The 25,776-nt window shown below is 39.4% G+C and overlaps 2 protein-coding genes and 1 long non-coding RNA gene across 8 annotated transcripts in view; 2 read left to right on the top strand and 1 right to left on the bottom strand.

Moving 5' to 3' along the window:
• The window catches only part of LOC123767922 (SNF4/AMP-activated protein kinase gamma subunit), a 246,500-nt gene extending 243,621 nt beyond the window's left edge, over positions 1–2,879 (top strand). For all 6 annotated transcript variants that reach the window (XM_069306620.1, XM_045758053.2, XM_045758052.2 and 3 more), the window contains one exon: positions 560–2,879. In XM_069306620.1, the coding sequence (XP_069162721.1) occupies positions 560–936 (377 nt within the window). In that variant the 3' untranslated portion in view covers positions 937–2,879. The remainder of the gene's footprint in view (positions 1–559) is intronic.
• On the bottom strand, positions 462–25,722 carry LOC123767924 (uncharacterized). Its single transcript, XR_011223188.1, has 3 exons — positions 25,628–25,722; positions 18,768–18,953; positions 462–898 (listed from the first exon to the last, which is right to left on the bottom strand). It is a non-coding gene; the product is annotated as an uncharacterized lncRNA (long non-coding RNA).
• LOC123767923 (novel acetylcholine receptor chaperone) lies at positions 10,549–23,054 on the top strand. The gene is made up of 4 exons (XM_045758054.2): positions 10,549–10,735; positions 15,413–15,551; positions 17,165–17,271; positions 18,782–23,054. Exons 1-4 carry the CDS (start codon positions 10,625–10,627, stop codon positions 18,989–18,991), a joined length of 567 nt encoding a protein of 188 aa, XP_045614010.1. The 5' UTR covers positions 10,549–10,624; the 3' UTR covers positions 18,992–23,054.
• Positions 25,723–25,776: the final 54 nt, after the last annotated feature.

Raw genomic sequence — 25,776 nt, 5'->3', positions numbered from 1 at the left:
ACTGGTTGGATGTCATAGGGAATTGAGGGTGTTCATTAGATTTCATTGGGAAAAATTAGAATGGGAGGAAATTGTACTGTATAGAAAATTGATGAATTTATAATTAAGCCAATCAAGTTTCTTATATAAAAACAAACAGGATTGAAAATGGCTGGTTTAAGAAGTTGTGAACCACACGTAAAAAACAAGTGGAACTAATATAAATACGAAAAAGTCCAAAACTACACGGTAGCAATGAGAAGGGAAGAGAAAAGAATGCAAAATGGAACCCAGTCTATTCTATAAATATATTATTAAATTGTATGTAGATCAAATTCAGAGATTGAGTATAGTTAGCATTTATTTTGTGGAGATCTTTTCCTCCAGTGATTAAGTACAGTACAGTATGTGTTTATTTTGCTAATGGAGGATAATGGTAAGAAATAAAGCATTAACAATGTGCAGATGTTTAAAAAGAGTCCTTGAAGTAGTTAATATTTATTCATCTCATTCAGCTGGGTGAGAAAAACATTATGGTTTGAGTAATGCATTATTATTCACCCACTTAATTTTCTTACAGACGATGTTGAGCCCGACGGTTTGCGATCGGCGAATGTGAGCCAAATGGCGGAAGTAGTGCTTAGTCATCAAGAATCAAACTTGTCTGCAAAATCTTCTGCAGATAGTTCTCATTCTGATATCAACACAGATCCTCCAACTGCCTCAACTTTAAACATCAATGGTGTCCACGTGACGGAGAGCGACGAAAGCATTGACGGAAAGTGGAGTAGTGATGACCGCTTAAGTCAAGCCTGTAGTAATAGTAGTGGACAGGGAAATGAGAGCTCTTCAAAGTCATTCCCAGCAGACAGTGAAGATGAAGCACGTTTCTGTATAGAGGGTTCTGATGGTACAGCACCTATGCCACCACCAGAAGTCATTCCCATCACAGGGTGAAAGAACGTAATAAACAGTGTAAGTGGTTTGCCTAATACTACATACATTATTTACCAACGAAGAAAAAACATAATATCAATTGGATGATTTTCTTTTTTAATAAATATGAATATCATTCAACATATATGCCACTATGGACACTTTTCTCACAAGCGATTCCTTTTCATATTGAAGAAAATTGTGATAGATGCAATTTGGATAGCACATCAGGTAATATATGCCTTTTTTCCAGTCTTAAGTTTGCATTCATGATCTCTTCCACATAGAGTGCAAGGAAAGACAAATTGAAGTTGTCAGGTTAAGCAGTAGCCATTTGTAGCAGCATATTACTATATTTAACTGAAATGTGATAAGCTGGCACTCTTAGGTAGCCGACCCCTTAGCCTAGCACGAATTTTACTTCATAATCTGCAGAAGCAAGTGTGGCAGTGCTTTGGAGAAATTAAACATAACACTGCTACCTAGCTTCAAATTTCTATTTAACAGGAGGACTAAATGTGTATCCACTGATGTCCAGGTTAGTGCTTTCAGAGATACTCTTGTCAGTTCTGCTAGTGCTTCTTCAAGGACTATTTGGCAAACTTTGTTCCATAGTGAGTGACAAGTGGATGACAAGACTAAATGGTATGAGAATGTTCATATGCTGATGAAAATTTCTCATTACATGCCTTTAAACTTAACTAAAATATTGTCATTCATGGCCATAAAGAAAAATATTGTGATACACTTTAGCATTAAATTAATTACATCAGAAGATTGCACTTCAGTATTATTTTTATTCTTTTACACTTATTTGACCAGAAATACAGTGTAAGTGATGATTTGCTGTCACAGTTGCTGCTATGTTGGCAGCAAAAATACACAAGTATATCATCAAAGTCTTGGCTTGCTGACTGGGGCCTTGTCATAGCAGTACAGCCAAAAGCAATTTATCTATATCATGCTGACCCTTATCCCAAGAGTTGGAGGCCATTGCAACTAGGCTCGTGTTACCACAAACCTAACCACACCTTTGAGTGAAACAATGAAGTCTCATCACTTAGTGAACTGAAGCTATTGTCAACACCAGGGGTGAGGGTTAGCATTGTATAATGCTTTTGCTAGGAAATTGAGTAAAGCTGGTTTTTTACTTATCTTCCTGAAAGGAAGAGAAAAAAAACTTGTATACACTGCTGTACAAATAGAGCCCTGGTTCAGCCACTTTCGTGATATGTTGAAATAAATGCTATTTTTTAAGGTGAGGGATTCCAATAGTGCAAAACTCCTTATAATTAAGTCTGGGCCTTATCTTAATTTTTACCACAAGGTCAGAGTTTTAGTGGACTATTTCATAAGAGGATTTGACATTTTGATGCCTACAGGAGTACTTAATAATGACTGTCCATATGACTGTTCACCCCTTGCTCAATACATGTATTAGGTCTTTGGCAGCAAGGAATGGGGGAGGGGGGGGCTTATTCACTGTCAAGAATTAAACCTGTTCAACTTGCACCTCTTAGAAAAATAAAAGGTAAGGTTTAAGTGTATTGGGACAACTGTTCAAGATATGATCACAACCGAGCAAGAGTTAGCTGTAACAGTGCTACATGCAACGAAAAGTAGAGTGTTTTATAATGTGATGGTAAAAGGCAGGCTGAAGACAAAGTGCAATTGTGGTTTTACGTTGCCAGCTGATATGTAAAGCACTTCCTTTTCTTGTTACTTGAGGGAGTCTTGGAGGTTCATCCTGTAGTTCATCACTGTGGTTAAGAGCTGTGTTCATCCTCATTGTTTAACACAATTACTTGTTGTATTTTGTGCCTCATTGTAACTTTTTTATGAATTATTCATCCATTGTTTAGCTTGTAAATAATGAGTAATATTGATATACCAGTTAGACTTATGCCTTGTACATAACAATGTATTCCTTGACCCAAGTATAATAAAAGATTTAATAATTATGACACTGTATTTATCTTGTATATACATGTTGCCTAAAGGCAATCACTTCCAGAGTATTTTATCAATTTATACTGACTAAGCTCACTTATCCCGACTATATGGTAAGGACCCCTCACTGAATAAGCCAGACATCTCTAATTTTTATCAGGGAAGTCTGAAAATTAACATTCACATTTTTTGTACCACAACCATCATAATTTGAATTTCTATACTATAAATAAAAAATATAATTTAAAACAGACTTCAGCTTACCTTGTGTTTTGTCATCTTGTTTGATACTGTAGATCTTGAAGTGTATAGTCCTTGAAAATTTACATAACCTAATCTCCGGTCTGAATTTCTGTCTGGATATAGCAATGTTTTGCCAAAAAATTATTCAGGTACGATTTTGGCCAGAACCCAAATATACGCTTCAAAAGGCCTTTTAATAACAGAGCTCATACAGTACCGTATAGATATACTGTAAATAGGAGCTGCCTCATGTGCCAATAGGCCTTCTGTACCTCATTTACAGTATTATGACCAAATGATTGGTTGACTTAGTATACTTCATTAACCATATAGTGTTGTGAAAACCTGATGAGCATAATTGGCATACGTAAGTAATTATGTATAATGAAATTTTATACCATGAACATATTGGCATACTATTATATTGACATAATTGACATAATAAGATGTTCATAAAACAGTAGCAGGATTTTTTCATGGGTCAAGATATAATTCTACTACTATATGTAACAATTTATCTATACATCTGATGTAAAATGCAGACAATAATAGTTTAAATCAACATATAACAACCACATTACCCTGTAAGTCAATGCATGATAATAACTTTTTTTGGGGTTAATCAAAATTTAATGATTTTTCTGTTCAACAACCCCCTGTAGTTTTCCTTGCCTGACTCCGACCACCCCAGGACATTGGTCACATTGGGCCTTGAGTGACTTACTCATAAAGAAAAAGTACCTTTACAAATATCTTCTTTCAATAGGCTGGGGAGATCAAAGCAAACCACACATTATAGCACTAATAATTGTCACAAAATACTTGATCCAACAGGCTGTTGCTTGGAGCAGCCTGCAAGCCCACATGTACACTACAACCTAGTTGGTCCGGCACTTCTTGCAAGAACTCTACTAAATGCCTCTTTAATACATGCACCTTTGTTCTAGCAATATTTCCAATGCTTGCTGGGTGTTGAGCAGCCATGGAGCCCTGATGATCAGTGTACTTTGAATGTGCTTCTGGCACCTCTACTCCTCACTGGTTCTATTCTGCATTTACTTCTGTACCTGTCACTCCAATATGTTATTCTAGTATGCAAATTTGGGACCTGGCCCCTCCAGGATCATCCATTGTATATATTATTTGATACCTTTCCAGAGCACATGTTGAGAGCTTTGAGACGGTCCCAATAATTTAGATGTTTTATCATTTCTATTCGTGTCGTATATGTTCTCTGTATTTCCTCCAATTCCGAGATATCTCCTGCTCTGAAAGGGGAATTGAGTACCAAGTAATACTCAAGATGGGACAGCACCAATGATTTACATAGTACAGTACTAGCATTGCTGTTGGGTCTCTGATTTTGAACGTTCTCAATTCCATCATATCATTTTTCCTGGCCACTGCTATATTTGCTCAGTTATATTCACCAAGTGTTAGAGCATCAGACGTCACATTTCTCAGATCTTTTACATGTTATTTTTCTTCTATGAGTAGATCTGATTGTACTCGCCTAGTTGTGCTTGCAGGGATTGAGCTTTGGCTCTTTGGTCCCGTCAATCAACTGGAGTACAGATTCCTGAGCCTACTGGGCGCTGTCATATCTACATTTGAAACCGTGTATGGAGTCTACCTCCACCACTTCACTGCCTTATGCATTCTGTCTGTTAACTACTCTTGACACTGAAAAAGTTCTTTGTAATGTGTGTGGCTCATTTGGGTACTTTGTTTCCACCTGTGTCCTGTGTTTCATTTAAGTTCCTTTTTTCCACCATACCCCAAGTACTTGGAATTTATCACTGTTAAACATCATGTTATTTTCAGTTGCCCAATTGAAGACTTAATATCTGCCTGTAGCTTTTCAGTGTCTTCTACAGAGGCAATTTTCATGCTAATTTTTGTATCATCTGCAAAGGATGACACGAAGCTGTATTTTTGTCTATATCTAAGATAAGAATGAGAAATAGCAGTGGTGCAAGGACTGTGCCCTGGCGTTCAGAGTTTTCACTGCACTTGGCCATATGATCAATCAATCTTATATGATTGCCCATCACACTCTGTATTATGTTTGGCAGAAAGTTGAAAATACAATGCCCCACTTTACCAATTATTCTTATTGACCTCATTTTATGGTCAATCACACCATGGTCACATTTGTCGAATGCCTTTGCAAAGTCTGTATAAAATATCTGCATTTTGCTTTTCTTCTAAGACCTATGATTTTTGTCATAGTGGTCGAGTAACTGTGACGACAGGATCTTCCCACTCTAAATCCATGTTGTCGTGGGTTGTGACGTTTATTATTTTCCATAAAAACTGGAAATCTGATTCTTAATCACTCTTTCCAAAACTTTTATTTTGTGTGATGCACATGATTACCCTGGTCACCCACACCTTCCTCTTGAGGCTCCATGGGTGGTGGTGCCGCCTCACTTGCCTTATAACCCCCATGTGGTCAACTGGGTGTTTGTTGCAACTGGGGAAGGGAACTATCAGAAGACAGTACCAAGCCATTACAACTACTGGTATATAGCAAGTGTTGTTTGGAGACGGCTACATTGCAGGTACTGTAGGCTATCTTTGAATCAATTTTACCTGTGAGTCTGGGCCAAGGCCCATTTTCACTTAAAAGCATGTTTGCCATATTCATAATGTATGTAATTAGCTAAGTGTAGTTACAGAATGAGAGCTATGCTCATGGTGTTCCCAGTAATGTCACATAATGCTTTGAAACTACTGATGGTTTTGGCCTCCACCACCACCTCACTTGACACTTCTGCTGGCCCGCCCCGCACCACAAGGTAGGCCGCACGTTGCCAATGAGCTACCTGTGGGGCCACCACATTCCAATGTTTATATTTTTTCAACTTCAATATGGTATCAAATTGTTCACAATAGAATGCTCTAAAGGAATATTTGTATATAAGAACAACGTTACGACACCATATCATTCGTTTTTGTGTTGCTTCCTTCACAAGTGTTTGTACCACAATATCATATGTATAAAAAAATGAATAAACATATCTGTACCTACCACCCAATGATGATTGTAAAGCACGAGTTGAACATTAGGTAGAACCCCTCCACCTGCTCCAAGAAAAGATTTCGTGAAGTTGCTCAACAGATGTTTTATAAGTGGGTAAGCATTACTGCTTAGCCACCTAGAATGTCTTCTTGCGATGATACAAGCCGGAGCATGGTGCAGCAAACAATGCCACACCACACAACTTGCAGTTATACCTGGTGTCCTTCCTTTTACCATACTTGTAGCAGACACGACACCTCTGGATGCCATGTGGTGTATACAAAGAATGGAATGAGAAGATTGCAGTTAATGCAGCATACTTGTGAACATCATGGGCCTGAGTGTAGACTGCTGGGAGGCTAGATTTGATGACCTGGAAAATACAAGCCTTGGAACAGGGGAACAAGGAAACAGTTAACCAACAAGGCATCTACCGAGGCAGATAGTGGTGAGGAGCTGCCACTGGGCACAACAAGTGATGCACCCTCGACCGGACCAACTAAACATCAATCACCAATGAACCCATCTAAAGGCTAATCGACTCATTCTTTGCCCAAAAAGGAGGCTGCTGCCAATGAACAAACTGTTCACTTGGACCAAAGGAACAAAATCCCCTGCCTCCAAAGAAGAGTCTGAAGCTCCCCCAACCCTACAGCCAGAGGCAAGAGCCAACAAAAATCATAGATTTGAGAAAGATATAAGCTGAAGGGGAACCATAAAATGAGGTAAGGAGAGGAAAACCAACACCTGATCAAGAGACCCAGATGGCTTAAGAGAATGAGCTGGGTGGAGGTTAAAAACACACGAGACAACTTGCAAAACAGCATCAAATGCAAGCAACAGCGGTTCCGCCAAGTTAGAAACAACCAAGACACAAAAGACAGGATAGCCTTCACTGAAATTAATGAAAGATGGCAGAGACAATGGTGAAACGTGTGCGAGACAATCTCATACTGCCACCATGAAGAAAGATGCAAGTGGGACACCACCAAACCAGCCACTCACTCACCATACAAATGACGACAGGCATCAAAAACTACAAAACTGAGGAGGTTAAACCAGCAAAGTACATTATCAGGCCGATCAGCTGAAAGATCCAGAGCTGCGGAAATATGGCTGAGCTGGCCACCAGGGTTCCAAAAGGAGACATAAATAACTCCAGAATGGACAGACAAATGAACAGTGGGGAAAAGGCAAATGCACTTTTACCTCAAGTCCATTTGAAAGACATCCACTGCGAGGGCCTCATGATCGGGGATCAGAGCCGTGTAGGAGGGAAGGTGCCAGTTCCACACCAACATGAAGTCTTCAGTCTACCTCGGGGCAACAATGTCTCTGATCCACCAGTTACAGCCCTGCTCCTGTGCCAGGTAAGTCCACTGCGGGCTCACCATAGCCCTTGTTACTTGGAACTTTTGCACCGAGTAGCAGAATCTAAAACAACGTCTTGGATCCAACAGAAAGATACATTGTTGATGGTCTACTCCATAGAAATGAGACGGAAGCAAGATAACCTATACTTAAGAATGTTGGACACACCCTCCACACAAACCACACAGAAAACCAAACCCTGAGAAACTAGAAGCCGAACTACTCAATGCATCCAGCTTCTCAGGGTGATGGACCGAAGCGACCCCCCACCCCCTTCACCATGGTTCAGGCAATGAACTACTGGGTAGCAGTTGGAGTGGAGCTGGCGCATAGAGCCCAGATGGAGCCAAATCCTTCTCAGAGCATGTCACACACCCTGGATGAGGTTCTGAGAGTTCTTTTACTCCCTAAGCCTAGCCCGGGGCCAGGCTTGACTTGTGAGAGCTTAGTCCAACAGGCTGTTACTTGGAGCAGCCTGCAGGCTCACGTATCCATTACACCCTGGTTGGTCTGGCACTTTTTACAGAAAACTGTCCAGTTTTTTATTGAAGATTTCCACATTTGATCCAGCAATATTTTTTATACTTACTGGGAGAATATTGGACAACTTGGGACCTTGGATGATCAATATTCTCTGATTGTGCCTATGGCAACTCTACTGTGGCTCTGTTCAGTATTTCCTTGCATATCTGTCACTCCTGTATGTTGATATTTTACTGTGCAAATTTGGGACCTGGCCCTCCAGTATTTTCCACGTATATATGATTTGGTACTTCTTTGGTATCCGCAAATTTGTGCAACATACTGTGCGCAGGATGGATTGGGCCCTATCACTGACCCAAGGCAGCCTGGTTAGCACTGGTAATGAAGCTCCTAGCCAGAGCTGAAACATCCATAAACACCTCGAGTAACATGGAAGGATGGTATCACGGAACCAAACCCTGAAATGGAAGCCGGCGAGACAGGCGCTAACAAAGGGCAAGTGGGATCTGGACCCACTTAATAATAAACAGCAGCTCCCCCAATATCATAAATGGTCTGTAATATCATTAATGCTCTCTTATCATTGATAAGAGAGCATCTCTAATCTAAAATATCATTGATAATGTAATATCAAAAATGCTCTCCAATATCATAAATGGGGATATGTAATACCTCCATTGTTCAAATAATTATGTATTAGCGATAAGACCTACCATTAATGTATAATGACTTGCTGTAAATATATAGCTCTTGAAATAGAACATTCTCTGTAACTAGCTGACATGTAACTAAGCTGTGAAGGATAGATAAAATTATTTATGTAATAATTTAAGATGAGGTCTGATAAAGACCTTTTGTGCCCTGTGTAATGCTTTTTGCGCTACCGCTCACAGGATGAGCATGGGGTGCACAATAAACTAGCCGCCTCCGGCGGCAACAATCAAATCAAATGAACCCACTTGCCATAGTCGAGTCGAGACAACTGAACAACGTAGCTATTCAGACAAAACGGTAGTCGAGAAATACAGTGCTGTATCTTCAGGTGGTGTCATAAGCGTTTTCTACGTCAAAAAGAAATGTAACAACGGAGGTCTTCACAGTAAAGGCAGTACGAATGTAGATTTCAAAGTCTACTGCCTTTACGTGTTGAACATGTAGCTAGTGCTCTTGGAAAATTGTGTGATACCATGAATGCTTCGCATCTAAAGATAACTTTTTCAATTTCGCGTTGTGCATATTATTCATCAGATGTTGATCCGGACAATTTCTTTAAAAGGTCAGATGTAACACGAATGAGGAGCAAAGGGTTAAAGATCTACAAGCCACAATGTAGGACTGAAAACAGATTTTTTTTCACTCAGGGTTGAAAACCCATGGAACCGCCTACACGTCGAAGATGTAAATGCCAAAACTCTGCTGGGTTTTAAAATACAGCTGAAAATGATCAGGGCAAATGGGGGGGGGCCTTTGACAAGCCGCCGGCTTCCTGTACTCGTTGAGGCCACTAGTATTAGTAGCCCTCAGGTAAATTATTTAGCGCAGAATGACAGACCATACTTTGATCATTTTAGCTTACTGGAACTACAAAAGCAAAATGGTGTTGACATTAGAATGGGACTGCATCCCGCACTAGTGCCACAGAGATAATTAATCACAGCCATTAATATGAAAAATTTAATTTGCCAGCGTATCAAGCAGATAAATGGCAAAATTTATGTTCTCATTGATGAATCAACAAGCCTGAGCATTAAAACAACCTTGATAGTTTACTTGAAATGTGAAAGTGATAATGAATGTAATCCCTTTTTCATGTTCTTAGATCTAATTGAACTACCTGATCAGAAAGCAGCAACTGTTGCTAGGCATCTAGGCAACTATTCTAGGCATCTACAGTGAGCTAAATTAGGTATTGAAACCAAGGCTACAGGGAGCTAAAATAGGTATTGAAAATGCAGCTACAGGTCGAGGCCTAGTCGAGGACCGGGCCGCGGGGACACTAAAAAGCCCCGAAATCATCTCAAGATAACCTCATCATCATCTCAAGATAACAGGGGACGCTAAAATGGGCATTGGGACCGTGAAAAAAGGAGTTAAAATAGATACTGAAATAGTGGCCACAGTAAGCTAAGGAAGGAATTTAGACCAGGGGCTACAGGGAACCAAAGTAGGTATTCAAATCCTGGCAAATAAATATCTGTATTGAACAAAATTCCTTTTTTAAAGACTAAAATGTACGAGTTCCAAAGTTAATTGTGTAAATGCATGGGAGGAATGAGTACATAAGCTGATAATTATGACCCGAGTGTTTGCAGAGGTCCTGTGATCAACTGATATCATCCATGTGTTGCACTTAATGCATGTGATCGATATTGAGTAGCCAAAGTGTTCGTCTCTCTCGGCAAATTTTCTTCCCCCCCAACAAGACGATGTTTATACCTGATGATAAGACTGAACACGACATAAGATGGAGTTGAAAGAGATTATCGTTATATATGCGTAATTAAACGTAATAGAATAAAAGGTTATTGGTTTAAATGTTTCAGAGAACTTGAAAACAGGGTTAGGAACGCGTGGTGACTGCGCGCGCACGAGTCCCGGCCAAACATTGGTCCCAGCCACAGTTACCAGCCACCGACCATGGCTTCTATAGTACTCAAGTCTCTCTCTGTATTACTGGGTATATTCTTTATTTTTGTAGGCACAACCAAATTGACTCCAAAGATCAGCAAGGAGCTCCATAAAGATCTCGTAAGTAGTGCCTGGAGGAGCGTTACACTGTGCACAGCGACCATTTTTCCCCTCACTCGATAACCTTGTAATTAAACCCTAGGACCTTGTGAAGGAAACTCCCACAGGTCTTTCTGTGATAGTAAAGACGTGCAAGATATCCCACAGGTGTCCTGTTTAACCATTGGTTTTAACTTGGCCAATATTAATAACGCAAGCCGTGGAGGGGAGTGAGTTGTGGTGCCGGCTTGGCCGCCTCTCACCACCACCATATATACACACCACATATTCTACATTACCCTACCACCACCATACACTCCACATTAGCCTCCCACCACCACCACCACCATACACACCTCATACTCCACATTACACCACCACCACACACACCACATACCCCACATTAGCCTCCCACCACATACCCCACATTAGCCTCCCACCACATACCCCACATTAGCCTCCCACCACATACCCCACATTAGCCTCCCACCACATACCCCACATAAGCCTCCCACCACCACCACACACACCACATTAGCCTCCCACCACCACCACACACACCACATACCCCAACATTAGCCTCCCACCACCACCATACACACCACATACCTCACATTAGCCTCCTACCACCACCACCACCACCACCACCATACACATAGAGGCGGGACCAAAGAGCCAGAGCTCAACCCCCGCAAACACAACTAGGTGAGTACAACTAGGTGAGTACACACCACATACCCCACATTAGCCTCCTACCACCACCACCATACACACCACATACCCCACATTAGCCTCCTACCACCACCACCACACACACCACGTACCCCACATTAGCCTCCTACCACCACCACCACACACACCACGTACCCCACATTAGCCTCCTACCACCACCACCACACACACCACGTACCCCACATTAGCCTCCTACCACCACCACCACACACACCACGTACCCCACATTAGCTAATTTTAGCAAACAATATAAACTGATGATGATTGATTGATTGATGAAGATTAAGCCACCCAAGAGGTGGCACGGGCATGAATAGCCCGCAAGTGGTGTCCCTCTTGAGCCATTACCAGTATCAATAGATGATACTGGAGATCTGTGGTGTGACTGCACCCTACGTGACGGGAGTAAACTGATGGTTAGGTTTAACATTTTCATGTTAATGGCCTAAGTACCTATGTGCCGTGTGAACTCAGTATCACACGTATTCTGGCGTACCATATCCGTCAAATTTACTCCCTAATTTCAGAACACCAAAACAAAACAAATTCTAAACCAAAAATAAGAAAAATAAAAAAAATGTTAAGTCTTGATGGGACAAGACCCGTCTATAGCCCTACACATCCTTGCCCACTGTGTAATTACCCCCCCCCCCACACACACACACACACAGTGTAAGGTCCCATATATCACACACACACAGCATACGGGGCCTCGTGGCCGAGTAGACAGCTCTCTGGGGTTGTAGTCCTAAGGGCCCGGGTTCGATCCCCGGCAGAGGAAGAAACAAATGGGCAGTTTCTTTCACCCTGATGCCCCATTTCACCTAGCAGTAAATAGGAACTTGGGAGTTAGACGGCTGCTATAGGCTGCTTCCTGTGGATGTGTGTGTGTGTGTTAGAGAGAAATGTGTGTAATAAACATAATAGGGGAAAAATAAATTAGTTAGAAAGGTAGGGTCTAAGAGCTAATAGCTCGATTCTGCAGATACAAATAGTAAACACACACAGCCCAACCCCCGCAAGCACAACTAATAAATAAAATAAATAAATAAATGTTTATTCAGGTAAGGTACATACATACAAGAGGTTTTACAAACATTTATAGATTTATAGATAGAGCTAGTACATACAATGCCTAAAGCCACTATTACGCAAAGCGTTTCGGGCAGGTACAGGTACTAGGCGAGTATACACACACACTGTGTACAGAATGGTAGACGGTGGGAACAAGTTAAGTGAGAAAATGGTAGAGGCCAAACCCGTCAGTAGTTTCGAAGCATCATATGATAAAAAGTGCTGGGAAGACGGAACATTGCGGGCGTAGGTAGCTCTCATCCTGTAACTAAGTTTACTTGGTATACACATCTCATTGCCAAGTGGACAGCGCTCATGGTCGTAGTCCTAAGTGCCCAGGTTCGATTCCCGGCCAAGGGAGAAACAAATGGGCAGTTTCTTACCCTGATACCCCTGTTCTGGCAGTAAATAAGTACCTGGGAGTTAGACAGCTGCAACGGGCTGCTTCCTGGGGATGTGTGCCAGGTCCGTCTAATTACCACAGGCTACCACAAGCTTCACAAAGCTTTCTGGCAATACGTTAGTAATGAATAAATATGATATATTTACTCATTATAATGTTGGTGCTGAATGTACAACACGAAAAACAATTTTGATCTGAAAAAGTATCTTTTTATATAGAAATTAGACGAAAATAAAGAGCTGCTGACGCCAAATCAAGTCGACGATCCAAGCGTCGGTTAGGCTAGGTTAGGTCAGCCTAACATATCATATTTATTCATTACTAACGTATTGCCAGGAAGCTTTGTGTAGCTTGTTGTAATTAGACGGACCCGTGTGCCAGGTCATTGGTTCCGTATGTCGTCTCTCTTGAAATATAACTGCCTGTGTTTATGTATTGCCATAGGCACTCCCTGCCTATGGCAATACACGCGCAATACACTCGTGACTTCATTCGCAAGACTGGCGAACATAATAACTGCCTTCAGAAACTTGTGTAAGGCAGTCAAAGGGCAGGCAGTATTTCCTTGTGTAAGGAATCATTCAGAACCTTGTATACCTCATATGCCAGACTAATACTGGAACATGCGGCTCCAGCGTGGAGCAAGAACCATCCTATCTAGTCAAACACAAAACGAAATTAGAAAAGGTTCAGAGGTATGCCGCCAGGCTAGTCCCCCCGACCTGAAAGGCATGAGTTACGAGGAAAAAATTACTAGAACTAAACCTCATGACACTGGAAGACAAAAGAATTAGGTGGGGGGGGGGGGACATGATCACTACCAATAACATTCTCAGAGGAATTGACAAGGTTGATAAAGATACTGTAACTGTTTACTACGGGTGGTACGCGAACAAGGAAACAGGTGGAAACTTAGTACCCAAATGAGCCACAGGGACGTTAAAAAGAACTTTTTAATTGTCAGAGTAGTTAGCAGATGGAAGGCATTAGGCAGTGATTTGGTGAAGGCTTACTCCATACACAGTTTCAAATGTAGATACGATAGAGCCCAGTAGGCTCAGGAATCTATACACCAGTTGATTGGCAGTTAAGAGGCGGGACCAAAGAACCAAAGTTCAACCCCCGCAAGCTCAGCTAGGCAAGTACTAGCAGGTGTAGAGGAGGAGAGAGCAGGCCATAGTTGTGGGGTGGGAGGTCCAGCTGGTGTCTGTCAGCTGAACTATACTTAGCTGTTGTGTCACAACCCGGTGCAGGGGGAGGAAGTGTGCGTAATTACCTTAGTTACAAGACGAGTTATTCTCGTGGTGTCCTGTCTTCCCAGTACTTTGATTTGATTTGATTTACTATTGTCATATAACGTTTTGAAACTACGGACGTTTTGGCCTCCACCACTTCACTAGTTCCCACCGTCTACCACTGTTTACAAAGTGACCTTTCTAATGTTTTGTTGTTAGCTTTATTTCCTTAGTTTGAATCTACGACCTCTTGTTCTTGAAGCTGCACTTTCAAGAATTATTCTTCCCCAATTTGGCACTATTTGTTACTAATTTGTACGTAGTGGTCATATCACCCCTTTTTGTTCCATATTCTAGATTCGGTACAAGTGGTATTCGGTATATTTGATATTTGTGTCTGTAGAATCGAGCTCTTGGACCCTGCCTTTTTAACTGTCGGTTGTCTAATTTACTGACTCCTAACCTATTTTCTTCCATCTTCTCTCTATATATTTCTCACACACACAGGATGCAGCCAATAGCAGCTGTCTACTCCAAGGTACCTTTTCCCTCTCATCTCCTTACCCTTTCCCCTTTCACATCTTCCCCCCCCTACCCCCTCCTCCCCTGTTATGGAGGGAAGGAGGGGGTATCCACCCTACCCCCCTCCTTCCTTGTTATGGAGGGGAAGGCGGGGGAAATGGCTATCTTGAACAGATAGCCATTTCCATTTATGTATGGTCCATGTAGAAGGGTACCCACCCAGCTACACCTGGATCTCCTTCCCCCCCCCCATCTCCCTTGCCCCCCTCCTCTCCTCGCCCTTCCCTCCTTTTCCCCTTCTCAGGATTCTTTTTACAAAACACTGAAAAACTATAGAAAAACAAATGTTTCATGCTCGACTCCATGACAGTCGCTCAGTGATCTCTATACAGTAATTGCTAATATTTCTAAACCTAGGCCAACCTTGACCAGCCTATACCATTTCCCTGCAAGGTTGGGCGAGACTAGCCCCAAGCCGCTAGCCTCCAACTTTTGACAAAAACATTCTCTTATACATATAGATTGCATCACTGAGGTTCATGCATCATTGTTTAATTGTATAGATACAATATTAAATTGTATCAGCAATACAAAATTGCATCACCATACTGTAGTTCTAAATTGTATTACTAATACTGAATTGTATTGCTGTGGTATTGAATTACTGTACAGTATATTGCTTTTGTATTGAAATATATTATTGTTGAGTTGAAACATGTTTGTCGTTTTCAGAGGAAGGAATTCGCACGGTATAGCAAGGTCTTCCCTCTATCCCAGACCCTTGAGTTCAAGATCCCCTCCAAGTGGTACCGACGGACAGTGGGTGGCTTAGAGGTCCTCTGTGGCTTTTGCCTCACTTTTATCCCATCCAGTAAGTCACTGTCACCTACTCCATTATATCTACAGTACTTCTGAATAGGGAACCCCATGGAGTTACAGATACATGAAAAGCTAAATTCATGGAAGTGACTACAAGAAGCTTCCTAAGCAAACAATAATTAGGGGTAATGAGGTACCAGCCAAACTTAGCATGGTATTTACTTTGAATCAGTTAGACATAAAGGAAGGCAGTTTTAAAGCCCCCATGGGAATAAATGATCACTGTGTAAAGGCATTTGAATATCTTGTGGGAGTAAGGATACACTTTTTAGCAGAACACTAGAAGATAGAAGTCTGACAAAGGACCAGTTGATATACAGGACTACTAGAGGGCCAGGGATGCATTCATCAAAGTGAGAAGAAAAGCAGGAAGTTTGTTTGAAAACATTGCAGATAAAGCAGATCCAACCCAAGTTGCTTCTCTTCTGCATCAGAAGGAAAACAACAGTTAAGGAACAAGTGATTAAACTTAGACTAGTGGATTTATAGCAGCTACACCAGAAACTGCAATGCTTATAGCTGTTACTCCTACATCTGCAGTACTGTATTTATATATGTATCACTGACATCAGCATATTGCTCTAGACCAGCCATTGCTTCTCGACCAATCACCCAGCAGCATTGGTACGTGCCTCAGATATACAAGACGGCCGGATGCTAGCATCAAACATCTCCAGAGCATCACCACAGAGCAGCCAGGAGTTTCTGAGCTGCTTCAGCCCTGCTGTCTTACCAGACAAATGGACTCGGCCACCAGCCAGCCTGCCTCACTATACAGGCCACTTAAAGCCTCACTATAGATGTTATCTCTATACATAATATATACCTGATTTACCTGAGGGCCACTAACCTAGTGGCCTCAATGAAGACAGGAAGCCGGTGGCTTGTCTAAGGTCCCCCTCATTTGCCTTGATGATCTTTTCCAGGTACTGTATATTTTGAAATTCAACACGACGGAAGCCGGTGGCTTGTCGAAGGTCCCTTCCCATTTCCCTTGATGATCTTTTCCAGTTGGATTTCAAAATTTAACAGTTTTAGCATTACAAATTAAGGCTTTGGCAAGTAGGCAGTTCCATGGGCCTGTGGGTGAAAAAGCATCTCCAGTTCTCAGTCCTACATTGTGGACTATTGAGCTTGAAACCGTTACTCCTTGTTTGTGTTACATATGACCTCTTGAAGAAATTGTCCAGATCAAAATCCTCCAACTTATTCAGCATTTTAAAAGTTGCATTGAGATCCTCCACCCTTTCATGATGTCACTGTACAAGTCAATTTATTAATATCACAGCATGAAAATATATATTGATGTCAGTGTGAAGGTAGCTATTGTGACATTAGAATATCACAATAAGATACAATGTTAAACATAGATTACTAGTTAGTTTGATGCTATATATTGAGAAGTATTATTTACCTGATTTACCGTTACTGTACCTTTATATATACTCAGTTGCCTAGATATTGATAAATGGAATAAACATTACATATTAATGTGATTTTGTACTAAATATAATTGCCCTTCTCCAATCTAAGCCTCCTGGACAATAATCTGCCACAGATACAAAAATACACTTGACAAGCTCAAGTTATAACTTCTCATTTCAGAACGAATCAAGCAGTGGGCAAACCTGTTGCTGGCAGTGATGATGCTGTTCGCCACCTACAACCATTGGATGGTGGGCGACAAGTTTGAGAGACTAGCTCCATCACTGGTAATTAATTTGCATGCAAAACTGGTTACTGTACAACACAATGCAGTTCTTAGTGGTTGGAAACTGCTCAGAACTACAAACTCACAAAGCAGCTCTCTTCTCTTTATAAAGTGGCCATGAAATTCTCAAAAAATAGGGTCAACCAAGGTGCTATTTTTAGTTCTTTATTATTTACTGTTTACAGTATCTTGATCTCGTGTTGAAAGAGGCAGTAAACCTAACTGTTGAATAGATAACACCAAGGGTAATATTTTTTTGGGCTATGCTGCTGATCTACTATAGTTATATTAGCACCAAATATGCTATGGGGCCAATATGCAAATTGACCAAAATTTGTGAGGTGAACACAACCTCACGTTCAGTTTATTGTGCACCCCATACTCATCTTTTGAGCAGTAGCACAAAAGAATTAGAGGTCATAAAAATTCTTAATCATAAATTGCCATCCACATTTCTGTGGAAATAAACATTCCATTCACCTTGACCCATACAGTTCAGGTGTATGGAAAGTCTTAATCATCTTTGCAAATTGTGATTGCTTTTAATTCACTGTACATATTTAACCAAATCTTTAAAATTACTAGGCAGATATATTCCAGTAAAATACAATATTTTGAAAAGCATCAGAAACATATCCTCAATGAGCCCACGTGTTAATTTTTTATTCTATCCGAGACCTAAAAGTCGGAACAAATGTCATCACTAAGAAATACCATATTTCTTACTGTACTGGTCTGCCTCTTATTCAATGCACATCCTTTACTATTAGAGATCGCAGTGACAATAAGGGTCACCCTTTCACTGTTCAGTTTTCTTGTTCCTCTCACCTTGAACTCAACACCTTGAAGAGTACAGTACAATATCTCAGTCACCAGAATGAGACAAGTTGAATGGCTTTAAATCTTCAACTCTGTTATTTAGGCATTAATCATCATCATATTTGAAGCATGGTCTTGAGTTTTTATAATTTCCTTTCTTGTGTATATAGACCGTCTTATTCTGTATATACCTGTACTTTAGTTTAGTTTTTAAATTTTTAGTAATTTTAATTCATTTAATGGGACAGAAATAGTTGGGTACCTTTCTTATCATCTAATGCATCTGTTCACCTAGCAGCAAGTAGGTACCGAGGAGTGATTCAGCCTGTTGTGGGGTTGCATCTTGTGTGTGTGTGTGTGTGTGGGGGGGGGGGGGAGACCTCGATATAAACCTAACGTGTCTAACCATACACTGGTTGCCTGTCCAATGACACAATGAATTATTATTACTAATGAGTACAGTATATAATTCTGATTTATATATTAATGTTTTTAGCTAATCCAGCATTGTATGTATTCTCTTTTTAGCACTGATGATCAAGTTATGTCTCCAAAACATCTGTATTTTAAGTAAACTGAAGATGTGTATCTTTTCACTTATACTTTTCATAATACAGTGAAGGGGAATATAATGCCATATTTGATTTGTATTGTAAAGAAATATAATGTAATGGTTACCTGGTACATTGCAGGTGTTCTTCTTCATGCTGACATGTAGACTGATTGTAGAGTACCAGATACACAGGAAGGAGAAGATGGACAAACTGGCACCCAAAAAAACTACCAATAACGACACAAAAGATGCTCCCAGTACGCCTGCTTCCAGCGTGCCTCCTCTCAGCACACCGACTCCCAGTACTCACTCTGCTGTCCAACACAATAAACTTAAAAAGGAGCTCTAGTTTCTTGACATTTTCTTAAACACTGAATTAGTGTTGCTTTAAATCAGTCCTTATTACAAGTTTGAAAAAGTTGCACATTTACTTTCAAGACAATTTTAAGAACTAGGGATTAAAAATCAATTTAATAGATATTTGTCCTGATGTATTTTTATGTTCCATTAATCTTGGTAAGCAATACACTGACATCAAAAGAGATGAACACTAGTACTGGATCCTGTAGAACAAACACACTGGCATAAAATACTGATTAATCACATCTGTATATAAATAGTTAAATAGAAATATAATTGTATATAGCAGGTTTTTTGATGTGTCAGACCACCTGTGTGCTCATTCCTGACAGTACAGTATTAGCAACAACCAGCATCAGAGTAACAAAGATTACCTCATTTCAATGCCAAAATAAATAAATATATATATACAGTATATTTATTTTGTACAACACCCATTAAGTACTGGTGTTTCTTATCACTGTTTACAGAATTTTATACAAATGTAATTAGTTATAAAATTTATTTAATAAGGCTCACAAATCTCTATGGGTCATGTTCGGAATTTATGAGGAAAATAATAATAATTCATTGTGTCAAGAGACAGGCAGTCAGTGTATATATACAGTCCATGTTAGGCTTATATGGAGGTCCTCCCCAACGTAGAGACCACCTCATAATAACTGACTGACTCCTGGGTCAGGAGCTAGTCAGAAGCTTTACTGCTAGGTGAACAGATCATTAGGTGGTAGGAAATGCACCCAACCATTTCTATCCCACATGGGATTCGAACCCAGAATTCCCGATTGTAGGTGGTAGGAAATGCACCCCAACTATTTCTGTCCTACATGGGATTCGAACCAAGAATTCCCGATTGCGAGTCAAAAATGAACCCGACTGTAATACCGGGACCCTATAATGAATACAAGAAATGATCCTTTAACAAGAAAGCCGAAGTGTAAGAATTATATGAACACATATAGGGAGCCGGTTGGCCGAGCGGACAGCACGCGGGACTTGTGATCCTATGATCCTGGGTTCGATCCCAGGCGCCGGCGAGAAACAATGGGCAGAGTTTCTTTCACCCTATGCCCCTGTTACCTAGCAGTAAATTAGGTACCTAGGGTGTTAGTCAGCTGTCACGGGCTGCTTCCTGGGGGTGGAGGCCTGGTCGAGGACCGGGCCGCGGGGACACTAAAGCCCCGAAATCATCTCAAGATAACCTAAAGATAACATACAAGACTTGGTAACAAACATCTTCAATGAAGTGTGTTGTTGCCTGTTCAACTACTGTACACACAAGAATATTGTATCTACATGTTTTATTTTCCTTTTATTTTATTTTTATTTTTTTTTACCCGAGTTTACCTGAAAATATTTTGTCTTCTACAAAATTTGGTAAAGCTCACAAAGATATTGAATGAGATGATGAATATTTTATATTAATGTTCTCATGATAGAGAATATTTAATATTTTATAATTGTGAATTAGAGATCTGTTAAATCTTTACCATATTGTCTTATGGGAAATTCAGCCATTATCATGGCATGAATGAACCTTTATCTGATAAACTACCGTACTTAGTTTTGATAAAGCATCTAGTCAGAACTGGCATACTAAATAATAAAAGTTAAGTTTGGCCTGTCAGGTCACTAGCGAAATGTGTTCTAACTGGCCATTACCACGGTATGCCCTACTCGAGTGTACAGTAATACCAAACCAACATTGTAATGTTAAGTTGGTATAGTGTGTGGACATTGTCATGGGAAGTCAGAGTTTGTGATTTATTGAGATAATGAAAGCTTTTAATGCTGCAGTGATTACTGCAATCAAATACAGGTATCAAGATACCGTAATTGGTAAAGATTAAGTATGTTATGACATAGCTTGAGGAGCATGTTAGAAATGCCTTATACAAAGTGGTTAACAACACGACATAGTGATAAGGAATTAATTTTGCAGCCAGGTCATATTTATTATAATTAAAAACAAAATATGCAAATTGTCGAAGTTATTTCAGTATTGGCTTTTAATAGCGTCTCATTTCTTTTTTGTAAATATTTGTTTTTAATTCTTGTTACTTCAACAGAAAATTTCTGTGCTGCAAATGCATTTATTAAATTGTTAATGTGTCACATGTGTGTGATCTTTATCACATGGATAGTTAGTCATTTGGTGTATGACTGGATAAGTATATTTATCTCTGTATGTATGCACATTATTATAAGGAAAGCTGATGCAAGTACATCTGGATAAACTATCTATGTAGTGAATAAACACTTAACACAGCAAGTTTGAATTCAGCTGTGCAAATGAGAGTACTGTACTGTGCTCCTAAAATATAACTTATTTGCAGAGTTAACATACTCATGTATTGTTTATTATAATGCTACTGTACTTTACTCTTATTGTTCCAAGTTTTGGGTACCCAAGATTTTCCCAATACGGAAACTTTTGTAAATAATAACACTACTTCTATAAGCAATGAGAATATCAATATCTACAGTACTTGTATAAGTAATTATAATTAAGTGTAGATGAGTGTAGAGTTCTCTAACATGGTGGGTTCCTTTTGTAGTATTCACTGTGGGAGAATATTTTGGGTAGACTATGTTTTAGTAGATCAAAAGTTTCTCTGCTTTTATAAAGTGAGTAGTAAACCAAAACTGTGTGTTTAAAGTATTATGTGATGAAAGACGTTTGTATAATCTAAAAACAATTAACAATGACACAAAATTGAGGATATTTAATACAGGTGGAAATATAGATACAATCGATTGAGAAATCCAAAAGTTTTTACTCAAAATACAGTAACTTACATATTTTCAAGTGATATTTGTTTTAGCTGAAGTGTTGATGTCATTCTCAGAACATTATAGTAATAATCACTTGTTTATTTATTTTTTTTTTTTTTGAGATATATACAAGAGTTGTTACATTCTTGTACAGCCACTAGTACGCATAGCGTTTCGGGCAGGAAAAACACTAAAGACTAAAACTTAATACTAATTGAGATTAAAATATAAAATGTGTTGAGAAAAAATAAAAATAAAAAAGGGGGGAACACTGTGAAAACACATTGTTTGTGGTACTATATATGTGACTGAAATGAAAGTTTAACTGATGGTTTTAATAACATGTAAATATATGATTAAACATGACAAGATCAGAATTGCTAACATGATCAAGAATCAAATTGCAGTACTTAACTTTTAAAAGTCATTTATTCATGCTGTCTAATGATGTGTGTCCCTGGTCCATTCGCTCACTCTTCCAGAATTTATAAGATGTTATATATTAATTTAAATTGAGATCACAAAAAAAATGTTTCTTACAAAAAATAATGTAAATAAATCTTTTTACGTGAAGGACAATTTTTTTGTTTTGTTAAGATGTTACAACAGAGAAAACAGGAGCTGAGGAGTTTATGATTCATAGTTTATTAATGAAACCAAATGAAACCATTATACAGTACTGTATATTGTGCCATCCAACCGCAGCACACGAAGATGTCAATTTCTCCTTGTGATCCCAAACTAAATCTCTATAATAAAGTCTTAAGCCACTTTATGGCTATATTAAGTTCTTTGGGTTAATATCTATTTGTAGGTTGATGCTCTGAGATGGATCTCTTCAGTTGGTTAAAATATGCTAAAAATGTAGGGCATTTACACTTCTTTTTTTTTACTATAATTTGCCATTTTAATCCTGCACTGTGTTGTGGCAAGATGATCACTTTTGGAAACATTTGTGTTAATGTATATTCACTTACGAATATTTTTGTTGCCATGTAATATGTGGAACCCTTTGTTGCTTACCACTACATAAGCTTTTTTGGTTATATAATTACTTGTTTAAACTTTTGTGGCTATGGAATTATGTGGAACCCTTTGAAAACATTACTTAATCACAAATCATAATTCCATCTGTGTTATTTATTCTAAAATTGACCAAATGTTGAGTATATTAAGAGTTTGGGTGGGATGGTGGGCGTCTGTTACCTCTAACTCTTGCACTTTTCAAATTTCAAAAGTCTGTTAAATAATGTTTAAATAAAATGATTTCTAAAATACCTTGAGTTTCTTACATCACACTTATAACTATGCCAAGATTGCACACTTACTCTTGCACACAGGAAATTACACATTACACTTTAATTACAATTTAGTAGGTAATTACACACATACCAGTAGAAATTACAGCATTTAAATGTTTTACTTACTTGTGCCAAACTGTTCAGACACCTAACATACCATATACCTGGTACAATCTAGTTTACCCAAAATTAGGAAAGAAATGACAATGAAGCACAGTATGGTTTTCAAACAGGATCCTGTATAACAAATCTATTTAGTTCTTACGAAAGAGCCACAAACATCTTACAAGATGATTGGGTTGCCTGCATTTATCTGAATCTATAAAATGCTTTTGACAGAGTCCCACACAAAATGATGTTCTTGAAGCTGGAACATCGTGGAAGTGTGACGGGAAGACTTGCCTGAATTTATCTAGATGAAATTTACTTCTAACATGGATGAAAAATGTTCTGACTGAAAAAAAAGTGTTAAGTCTGATACATCTGAGGCAATGTATCACACTGGAGAAATTTTACTAGTGGAGTATCATGGGGCTCAGTTCTATCAACTAATGTTCATTGTCTACATAAACAATCAACCAGAGGGGGATACAGACTTGTACAAATACAGTATGTTTGCTGATGCTGAATTCCTAGGGAAAACAGACTTAAATTAAGAAGACGTGGACAAAACATGCGAATGTAGCAACATTTGGCAGATGGAATTATATTAGCCGTTCCCATGGCATAGTGGTAAAACTCTCGCCCGGTGCTTCGCGAGCACTTTGGCCTGGGTTCATATCCTGGCTGGGGAGGATTGACCAGATGCCAATCTTTAACGGTAGCCTCTGTTTACCCGGCAGTGAATGGGTACCTGGCTGTTAAAACGATTTGATGGGTCGTATTCCTTGGGAAAAAATTTGGATTAAGGACCTGATGAAACACCATGCATGCTGGTGGCTTTACAAGAATGTAAGAGCTCTTGTATACTGTATGTAAATAAAAAAAATGTGACTGAATGCCAAGTTATGTAATAAAAAAAAAAAGAGAACATATACCACAACCTACAAATTATGTAGAAAGACATTAAAGAACTTGGACAAGGAAAGATATCTAGAGATGGTTCTGTACATTAAATTGTCACCAGAGGAGCACATAAAGGATATTGTGCGAGACGCCTATGCTGCACTTTCCAATTTAAACTGGTTATAAATACAGTACATGGATAATGAAATACTAAAGTTGTTTACAATGTTCACAGACCAAAAGTAGAATATGCAGTGGTTGTATGGTGCCCATACCTCAAGAAGCACATCAATAAAGTGGAAAAGGTGCCGGCACCTTAAATCTCGAACCCATCCTAGTAAAATCACAGTAGTGTATTTATAGTAACTATTTGGTTGAGAGGGTTGTACCTCTCTCAACCAGTTTAAGATAAAAAACTAAATACTACCTAATAAACTCTATGTAACCTACCTTACCCCTAAATGTCAACCATGTCTTACTATTTTAAACAATGCCATTTGTTGACCAACTTGTATAATTGCTATTTTCTGCCACTCCCCCCCCCCCCTTTTTTTATTTTTTTTTTTATTTTGTCAACACAATTTATACTTTAAGCTCAATTACTATTAAGTTTTAGTCCAAGTGTTTCCCCCCCCCCTCACCTTGCTCGAAATACTATGCATACTAGTGGCTTTAGGTATTGTATGTACTAGCTCTATCTTTAAATGAATCGTGGGGTTCAGTCCCTGAGCCCATTATGTGCCTCTGTAACCCTTTCCACTACCGCCCACAAGATGGGTATGGGGTGCATAATAAATGAACTAAACTAACTTTAAATCCAACAAGTTTGTAACTCATCTTCAATGTACGTACCTTTACCTGAATAAAAACTCCAAATCTAAATCTCGAGAGTAGAATTTTTGTATTGCTGTACCGAGACCAGAAACATTTTGTCACCAACATAAATATAAGATCTAACCTAACTTTTTCTAGCAATCCTAACCCTTATAATAATAATTATAATTCATTGTGTTGGGGGACAGGAAGCCAGAGTGTATTCATACTTTTTTTATTTATTTATTTGTATATAAGGGGGACCTTTTATCGAGCCCCCTCCCCCAGGCTGAATTACTGACCTCGCCCAGAATGCCAACCCCCACATTAAGCTGACTAACTCCTGAGTACCTACTCACTGCTAGGTGAACAGAGGCACTAGATGAAAGAAAATGTGCCCAACCATTTCCGTCCCGCCCGGGATTTTCGATTGTGGAGAACGAATACTATTGGACCCTTTTTCTACATACCATCTTAATATATGCATTATTAGCTATATTATACAGCCAATATTGTGCATATATGTGCTACACTAGGCCTGGCAATACTTGGGTTTTTAGCTATATTTTTTCTGGAGTAAAACTGAAAGCACAAAACTCTACTATCTGTTGATCCATCACATCATAATTATACTTTCGACCAAATAATTACTCAAAGTACTATCATGTAAGGAGAATGAGTTGGGCTCTTAAACCAAAGAACCAGTTAAAAAAAAGGTAGAACCAACTAACATGTGTCCCCAGGTGACAAGTGGAGCAGCAGCAGCAGCGGCATCCTGGCCCCCCTGGGTCTTCACCCACACTGGCGGACCTCCACACTCACCGTTGCCACTTCTAAGTTGCTGAAAGTAGCGAGCTGACGGCCTAAAAGTAGCGAACTT

The sequence above is a fragment of the Procambarus clarkii genome, chromosome 58 (genome assembly GCF_040958095.1).
Source record: "Procambarus clarkii isolate CNS0578487 chromosome 58, FALCON_Pclarkii_2.0, whole genome shotgun sequence".
Classification (NCBI taxonomy): domain Eukaryota; kingdom Metazoa; phylum Arthropoda; class Malacostraca; order Decapoda; family Cambaridae; genus Procambarus; species Procambarus clarkii.
The sequence above is the reverse complement of the archived record's forward strand: the minus strand, read 5'-3'. Positions and strand labels throughout refer to the sequence as shown.

What these genes read in the sequence shown, in the direction of transcription:
- LOC123767923 (XM_045758054.2), top strand. Translation starts at nt 10,625, where the DNA reads ATGGCTTCTATAGTACTCAAGTCTCTCTCTGTATTACTGGGTATATTC. An exon ending in CCTCACTTTTATCCCATCCA is followed by an intron (nt 15,552 to 17,164) that starts GTAAGTCACTGT and finishes TTCTCATTTCAG; the next exon opens with AACGAATCAAGCAGTGGGCA. An exon ending in AGAGACTAGCTCCATCACTG is followed by an intron (nt 17,272 to 18,781) that starts GTAATTAATTTG and finishes GGTACATTGCAG; the next exon opens with GTGTTCTTCTTCATGCTGAC.